The sequence below is a fragment of the Aythya fuligula genome, chromosome 5 (assembly GCF_009819795.1).
Source record: "Aythya fuligula isolate bAytFul2 chromosome 5, bAytFul2.pri, whole genome shotgun sequence".
NCBI classification, from domain to species: domain Eukaryota; kingdom Metazoa; phylum Chordata; class Aves; order Anseriformes; family Anatidae; genus Aythya; species Aythya fuligula.
The window spans coordinates 32378170-32386230 of NC_045563.1; the positions used below are offsets into that span (position 1 = coordinate 32378170).

Below are 8061 nucleotides of genomic sequence, written 5' to 3' on the forward strand. Positions count from 1 at the left end.
CAAGCACCCACCGTGTCTTCTGCAGCGCAGGCAGGCTGTGCAGGGAGCTGTGCTTATATCAGAGCATAGCCAGGCCCCGGTGAGGGCTGCACGTCCCCGTGGTCGTGCCAGCACCTTGTCGCTGCCACCACGCCGCCCCAGTGCCACGCGTTGTCCTCCTGGCTGCAGGCAGGGAGCCCAGGCTGGGGGCTGACCCGGAGCTTGGGGCCGCAAGGCTCCGTGTCCCAGCCCCACCACTTCCCGAGGGTCTCCGGACGCTCTTTGCTGGCAGCCCCCAGTTCTGCTCCGCGGGTCTTCCTTCAGGCGCTGCCTTCACCGCGCTCACCCGGCACCTGGGAGCCTCCGCTCCCTGGCAAGGAGCAGGGGGTGCCCGAGGCCACCCGTGTCACATCCCAAGCTCGCGGGTGAGGGCACCTGAGCGTGGCTGGGTGGGCAGCCACTGTGCGCTGCTCCTGCATGAGCCCTGGCCAGAAGCTCTCCTCGGGGACACCGGTGCCAGGCAGGCTCTGTCCCCACACTGTCCCCGGCTCCTTCACAGTCTCATATCATTGCAGGCCTTGGTGTGAAATACCCTCTCTGAGCGGTCACGCTGTCCTCACAGAAACACTTACTGAGAACACCGACTCGTGAGCTGGTTTGGGTTTTTTTAAATATCTCTATTTTTTTTAGCCTGATGCTCATAGTGATCTGCAGTCTCTTTGCTGCCTTCAAGTCCCTTGTGGTTTCAGTTTTGGTACAAATGTGTTTAGATTTTAGCAAATTAAAGTTTTTTGGGGGGAGGGGGTACAGAGCATCTGATCAATTTGTATTTATTTATTTTAACATTTTACTAAATAAAACACAATAAAATCTTTTGTCTCCTTAGCTGTGTTTCGCAGGAGGGGACAGGAGGTCCCGCGAGCTGCCCCGGGGACAGCGTTGCCCACAGAGGGAGGGCCTCAAAGGGCAGCTCTGCAGCTGCAGCTCCCACTCGAGGTGGTTTTGGCAGGCTGAAGGGCGCTGCCTTCAGCAGAAATGAATTTTAGCTCTTGAAGGAGCTGTGTAGGGTTAAGAAAAGCTCCCTGGCCTCTCGATCAATGTCTCCTCTGGCTGCTGTCCTCCAGCAGAGGGCACATTTTGACCAAAGCCTTGCTCCATTCACTCCAGGAACTCAAAACTCTTTTTTGTGCGTGCTTTGGGCCAGGCCGTGTTACCTCAGCACGGTGGTTGCAGGCAGAGCTGTGCCTTCTCGCAGGGCCCGCAGCCGAGCTAGGCACAGCGCCAGCACTGCCGCTGCCACCGAGCCCTCAGGGAAACACCTCGCTGCTCCCTCACGTCTTAGCAGGGAGCAGGCCGAACAGGGATGGGTGAGCAGCTCTCTAGCTGTGACCTGAACCCCTGAGGTTGCGAAGTACAGAAGTACGGCGATAAGAGCGAGCTTTGGCTGTATTAAACAAAAGCTGCCTGCTAGGGAGCAGCCCGCTGGAGCTGTGCCTTGCTTCGCCACATTTAGCAGCATCTTTCCCAAATAAAGCCTCAGCAACTTGCTTCTGGCACGCCACCGCCTTCCTCTCCCCCTGCAGATGTAAGGCTGGCTGCTCAGAGCCAGGTTTTGTTCCCAACAGCTTCATAAAGCTAGAGGCGTGCAGCCAGGGAGGGCCCTGCAGTCCCCCTGCCTGCGGCGTGGCCTCAGCCAGGCTGCCAGGGTGGGTGCAGGACAGGGAGGTCCTGTGGGCCACGACACAGCAGCCACAGCTCTTAGAGACAAGCTATAGCACTGCCAGAACAAGGAAACATCTCTGCTACTAGGATGTGATGAAACTGGGGGCACAGCTATGCCATGAAGTCACAGACTGCCCCAAAAGGGGGCCACCCCGCCACCCAGGCTGCCGCCCCGCAGCAATGCCCATAGCCAGCCCATTGGCACTGGCAGGGGCTGGCTCACCCCATGCTTGGTGACACTGGCATTGCTTCTGCCTGTTGTCATCCCTGCTCCCCAGCCCTCCTGCTGTGCCAGCCACAAAGGGAATTGGCTTCAAATGTACCAGGCAGAGCGCTGGCCAGCAGTGCTTTACCCCAGCCCAAGCTCCAGCTACCACTGCGGTGCTCTGCTCCCGCTGCCTTCCCTCCAGGGCACACTTGCAGGCTCGCAGCAGAAAAAAAAAAATAACAATGCGCTTCCAACAAGGATATGAAAAAGAATAAAAAAGCTTTAATTTAAAAATTAAATTAAAAAGAGAGAATAAGCAAGAGGCGCTTGTGCCCTTTCCAGACAATGCGATTTGGCTCCTCCTGGCCGCTCCCCCCACGGACGGAAATCTTCACACCTGCACAATCTGGCTCCTGCAGCCCAGACTAATGCTAAGAAGAGAACAGCAGAGGCTGCAGCAGCAGCTGGCCTGGAGATCCTTCAGTGCCACCAGCAAAATCATCCAGAAGGAAGAAAGGATTTAAAAACACCCACGACACCCTAATCATTTAATTCTTGGGAGAAAAGTATTAAATAATTTAAATAGCGTGAGGAAAGCGATGCATCCTCTGTGCTCCAGTGTGTGAGAGCCGTGGAGCAGTGCCTAGCCAAGCTGCTCCCAGCGCGGGGATCCAGCCACAGCGCTCAGCTACGGTCTCCTCCAGTGTCAGCCACATCCCTGATTGTCGACGGCAGCCTCTGCGCTGCCGAGAGCGGGGAGGCGCAGGGTGGTCCCTGCCAGGAATTCCTCCACCCAAGTGATTCTTCCACTGCGATGCGATACCACCCCTCCCGATGGCTGCAGGGTTTGTCCCACAGCTCAGCCTGTTTTTGCTTGAAGCACCTGCTGGTCTCCGGCCCCCACCTCCCAAGGCAGAAGCTCCCCTCACCGAAGCTCCAGGGGGAGGGTGGAGGGTTGGGAACTGGGACAGCAGAGCGGAGGCAGAGCAGGGAAAGGCGCAGCTCGCGGGCCTCTTGAGGAGCCAGGCCCCAGCCTGAGGTGAGCCATGAAGGCTGTCACTCCACATCTGCTAAAACGAGGGATGGGGGGACCAGGCCCTGCAGTCCCTGGCACGGTGGCGGCTCCCTATAACACAGGAAAGCTGCTGCTCTGGACAAACCCTTGGCCACGCTGCAGCAGCTTGACCCGCAGGCACCGCCCGTTCTCATAGATGGCATCCTCCCATATCTACGGGCATCCCGTTGCTGCCAGCTCGGCTCCATGGGCAGGGCTATGAGGTGGGCTGGGGCAGGAGGGAGGCCCTGCGCCCTCCCTTCTCCCACTGGCTGCTCGCGCCCCGCGCCCGCTGTCCCCATGTGTCACAGGCTCCGCTCGGCGGTGAGATATTTGAGCGCGGCCGCCCCGTATCGCCGCGACAGGTCCTGGTGGAACTCCTCCCGCAGCGTCTGCAGGCAGCCCCGGTACCCTGCGCTCAGGCGGAACTTGGAGATGTCGAAGCTGGGGGCGTGGGGCATATGGATCATGAAGGCGTTGGGCAGGACCAGCAGCTCGTACTCCTGGGGGCACAGCGGCAAGCGTCACCGTCGGCTCCGCTGCCGACACCTCGCTGCCCACCAGCACCTCCGCCCTCACCCACCTGCGCATCCAGCTCCATGATGTGGGACACCTTGTTCCAGCCGAAGCCCACGAAGCGCTGGTCGTACTTGGGGCAGTCTCGCCTCACTACAACGTAAGGCTCGAAGTCTGGCTGCCACGCCACGCGGTACGGCACCGTGGCTGTCCGCCACTTGGCGTAGTCCGTCGGGGCATGGCCTTTTGGCCACACGTGGTACCTGTGAGGAGAGAGGGAAGTGAGACACCAGGAAAAGCGGCAGCTCCCTGAAACGAGAGATCCTCTGACCTGGCTGCGCCACAGCCCCGAGGCACACGGGTACAAAACTGGCTTCTGCTGGATGTGACAGTCCCTTGGATGGTGGGGCAGCTCCAGGCCTACCTGAAGGTGTAGAGGGAGCCCATGTCCAGCATGGAGAGCAGTTCTGCTTTGGATTTGGGGAAGGTTAGGCGGTAGTGCAGGGTCTCAAATGCCGGCACGATGAGAGCTGCCTTCCTGTGGGGCAGCTCCAGCTGCTGGATGGAGTTCCTGTGGTGGTAGAAAGGGTGTGAGGTCTCCACCGCAAAGACCTGTGGCCACAGCCCCCTTCCTCAGCCCCTCCATGGCTCCAGAAGCGTATTAATGAATTTAGACACCCTGCAGTGCTGCGGTACAGGAACATGAGGAACGAGGCACCTCTCACAGCCACTGCTCCTTCCTCATCCACCCTTGTCCGACAGAAGCAAGAGCAGGATCACACGGCTGAAGACAAACCCAACCATTTCTGCACGTGAAGAACTGCCCAGGGCACCTCCCGCGAGCCCCGTACCTGAGGTAATCGTAGAGGCCATACATCGGCAGGAAGTCAATGTCCGTCAGGAAGACGTATGGCGTCTGCGTGTTGGCCAAGGCCACGTTGCGCAGGAGGTTGATGGGGTAGAACTGCCCCTCCTTGTAGACGATGTGGTAGGCGACGTTGCGGCGGGCGCTCAGCACCTCCGAGGCCTGGGCGTAGCGCAGGAACTGCTGGGCCTCCGCGTCCGACATGTACAGCGCCAGGCTGATGGGGCCTGCCCAGTGCTTGCAGATGGCCTCCAACATCTGCAGCCTGCGAAGGAGAGGGCGCTGTGTGAGCAGGAGCTCGGTCAGACCCAGAACGGGGTGCCTGTCAGCAAGCCGTGTGCCAGCCGAGACTGCTTCGGGGGAAAATGGAGGGAATTCCTATTCCCCAACACAGGGTGCTGCTCCTTGCTGCAGTGCTCCAGCGTGAGGAGCCCATGTTAGAGATCTCAGGTAGCTTTGGAGTCGTGGAGTCACCCCAGAGGCAGTGCATGGGGGAACCCAACCGACCCCAACCCCACTGGCAGGTACCTGTCCATGGAGAGCTGGGCCACAAGGGTGACATCGGTGGGGTTGGGGAGGGCCAGGAACTCGTACTGCAGGAAGAAGAGGTGGATGCGGTGCTGCGTGAGGTGCTGCCGGCGGAAATCGTAGCAGGGATCGTCCTCGTCCAGCTCCTCCAGCGCCTGCTGCAGCTGCAACACCACAAAGGTGAGGTAGAGCAGGAGACCCAGGGTGTGCAGGGCCAGCTGCTCGGGGTCTCTGCCTGCCTCGTGCTCCAGGTCAGGGGCAGAGCCTCCACCAGCCTCACCTGGTTGCTGGGCGGGCTGGGGAGGCTGGCACAGCCGAAGAGCTCCCTGCGCAGCAGGTTCCCGTCGTACTCCAGGAAGGTCAGGTAGAGGTTGCGGAAGAACTCCACGTGCTTGTTCTTCACCCGCAGCTTCTTGGGCGAGTTCCAGTGGATTACCTGGGGACAGCAGCACGTCACCCCGTGGAGGTGAAGGCAGCAGCACCCAAAGTTTCTCAGGACCGCAGACACCATGCTGACTCCCCCCGAGCTCCAGCTCTCATATTCTGTCCCTCAGGCCCTGCACCGTGTCTCCTAGTAGGAAGAGCACAGGGCCCCTAACAGGAGAACCTGCAGTTCTGCCCCCATCTCAAAGGCAGCACAACCTACCCACCTTGAGATCCGAGACCTCGGTGTAGCACTGCTCTGAGCGGGTGTGATCAGACAGCTGCACGTTCCAGAAGCATGGGAGCCGGTACACCAGGGCTGGGTTCTGCTTGATCACCGCATTAAAGATGTCCTAGGAGAGGGCAAGGCGAGTGCACAGGAGGATGAAGGAGCCAGCACGGTCCCCAGGTGCCAGCAGTGCTAAGGGAACGCAGCACAGCCGACCACCCCGGAGGAGGAGCCATTACCTGATCGGCCAGCGAGGTGGAGAGCATGCTCATGAGTTCCCGCTCTGCCGTCAGCCGCCACATCTGCTCCCAGCCCAGGCGACGCAGGCGGTCCAGCAAGAGCAGGATCACCCCTGGGTGCCAGGACAGAGGGCAGTGGGTCACTGACAGAGCACAGCGGTCTGCGTGCCTCCAGGTTTTGGGGCATGCCGCTTCTGTGCATCCCCCCACACAACCTCCAGGACACTCTAGCAGCCCCTCGTGCCCATCAGACTCTCCTGCCTCACCTCAGCCTTCCCCAGTCTCCCTACACCACATGCTGACCCATCAAGGTGCAGGGCCAACCCCAGCAGTCCCTGCTCACCCGTGTTGAAGCCTCGTCCTAGGGCTGGCCATGGTCTGTGGTTCTTCCAGAGGTTGCCCAAGTACCAGTCGCTTTGGTTCTCCACCAGCCCGATCACCTGCTTGTCTGAGGAAAAAGAGGGACACACATGTGGCCTGCCCCGCTGCAAGTTTGGAGAGCCCAAGCAAACCCATTGCACTGGTGCTGTGGCTGATGAGCACCACCACCATGATGGGCCAGAGCTCTAGCAGGTCCCGAGGGCACCCTGTCCTCACCAGAGAACTTCCCAAAGACAGCCCAGAGCTCAGCAATGTCGGTGGCGAAGGTGATGTCGGTGTCCAAGACGATGACTTTGGAGAGGTTGGAGGGCAGCGCCTTGGTAAGCGTCAGCTTCATCAACCCATAGATGCCGGAGTAGTGCTTGTTGGGGATCCACGACACCTCTGGCTGCAAGGTGACACGGTCTCAGGGCTGGGCATGGCCGTGCCCTTCCTTGCCCAGGCACAATGGCTGTGTTCTCGTGCAGAGGAGGCCAGCAGAGGGGCAGAGCCTCTGAGCAACCAGCAGGGTTGTGGGACCAGTAGAAAAAGAGTTAAGTACCCCCCTCCTCCCAGCTGCTCCTGCTGTTCCCCTGGGACCCTCCAAGTGCCTGGCTGGGAAAGAAAGGGGGGAGAGTGCAGAGGGGATCAAGTGCCTGCCTTCAAGTCATCGGCGTTGTAGAAGCTGACGTGGACAGAGGGCACCATCCAGGACTGGAAGAGCGTCTGCAGGATCTGGTGGGCCACCGAGTCCGTGATGAAGTGGAAGTGGAGGGGGTTTTTCCTGCCAAGGGCAATGCAGCAGCACTCAGCACCACAGCAGGAAGAAGCAGACATGGTCCCCATCTCTCCCACCCCTGCCAAGGGACAGAAACCAGGGCCCATGGAGAAAAGCCACCCCTGGGGGGGAAACAAACCACCCTTCTGTCCCTTTAAGCCCCAGCAATGACACGGGAGGCAGAGGGAGGACTCTCCTCCAGAACTGCTCATCTGCAACACATCTGTGCCCAGCACACCCCCGTTACCTGTGGAAGAGGATGGATTTCACCAGGGTGACCACATCTCGGCTGGCGTTGTGTCCGGCACACACAATGGCAACGTGCAGGAGCTGCCCAGAGACAAACACAGTGCTTTTGAGACCGGACCCCCCTGCACAGGACTTTCAGATCCTCCCGAGCTCAACCAGGGCTCTGGCCTCCTGCTGGACATTCCCCATCTGCTGTGGCACCGTGCTGCCGCGGGCACCCACCTCACACTTGTGCACCACCCGCTGCTTGGGACAGGCCGTGTGGTTGCTCCTCTCGCCCCCGGGGGGGGACCCATCCTCGGCAGAGGCCCCCCATGGTGGGCTGCCGTCGCTGCCGTCTGCCTGCACCCGTCCGAGCTGCTGGCGGAGCTGCTGGTTCTCCTCCTCCACCCGGCGCACCTGCAAGGCCAGCGCCTCCCGCTCCACATCGCGGCTCGGCTGCTCGCCCAGGCATGGCGACAGCAGGAGAAAGCGGCCATCTGCGGGGACACAGAGTGGGACGTGCATTGGACGTGGCAAGGGGAAGTCGATGAGGTGGTGCTAAGCCAAGGAGGGACTGGGAGGGATGGCGGGACCAAGTCCCAACCTGAACAGAGAGGTCCTAGGACACACCACGTGTCCAGACAACGTCACAGCTCTGCTCCCCCAGACCCCAAGGATGTCCCTGGGAACCTAGAGGCCATGTACACCCACAGCAACTTGCATGGCCACAGAGCGACCCTCCCAAGGCCTTGGCATCCCCTGCCCGCCCCGTGCTTCCCTTGAGCCGAAGAAGGCAGGGGGCCCACTCACATTCGAGGCTGCCCATGAAGAGGTAGAGCCAGGAGAGGAGGATGGCCAGGATCACCGTGGCGAGCAGCAGCTTCAGCTTCACACGCCAGGAGCGCAACATGGTGGGCCGGCAGGAGCGG

The 8061-nt window shown here is 60.5% G+C and overlaps 1 protein-coding gene across 1 annotated transcript; it reads right to left on the bottom strand.

The window, feature by feature from the left end:
* Nucleotides 1-2171: 2171 nt before the first annotated feature.
* LARGE2 (LARGE xylosyl- and glucuronyltransferase 2) lies at nucleotides 2172-8061 on the bottom strand. Its single transcript, XM_032188631.1, has 14 exons — nucleotides 7943-8061; nucleotides 7373-7629; nucleotides 7149-7231; nucleotides 6784-6907; nucleotides 6361-6532; nucleotides 6107-6211; nucleotides 5764-5876; nucleotides 5523-5648; nucleotides 5153-5308; nucleotides 4873-5036; nucleotides 4331-4609; nucleotides 3904-4050; nucleotides 3547-3742; nucleotides 2172-3466 (listed from the first exon to the last, which is right to left on the bottom strand). The coding sequence occupies exons 1-14, from the start codon at nucleotides 8040-8042 to the stop codon at nucleotides 3269-3271; spliced, it is 2220 nt and encodes a 739-aa protein (XP_032044522.1). The 5' UTR covers nucleotides 8043-8061; the 3' UTR covers nucleotides 2172-3268.

Bases quoted from the DNA above. Each gene is read 5' to 3' on its own strand.
- LARGE2 (XM_032188631.1), bottom strand. From the start codon at position 8,042: ATGTTGCGCTCCTGGCGTGTGAAGCTGAAGCTGCTGCTCGCCACGGTG. The intron at 7,630-7,942 runs GTGAGTGGGCCC...GTGTCCCCGCAG, and splicing joins CTTCATGGGCAGCCTCGAAT to ATGGCCGCTTTCTCCTGCTG. The intron at 5,309-5,522 runs GTGGGTAGGTTG...TGCTGTCCCCAG, and splicing joins CCGAGGTCTCGGATCTCAAG to GTAATCCACTGGAACTCGCC.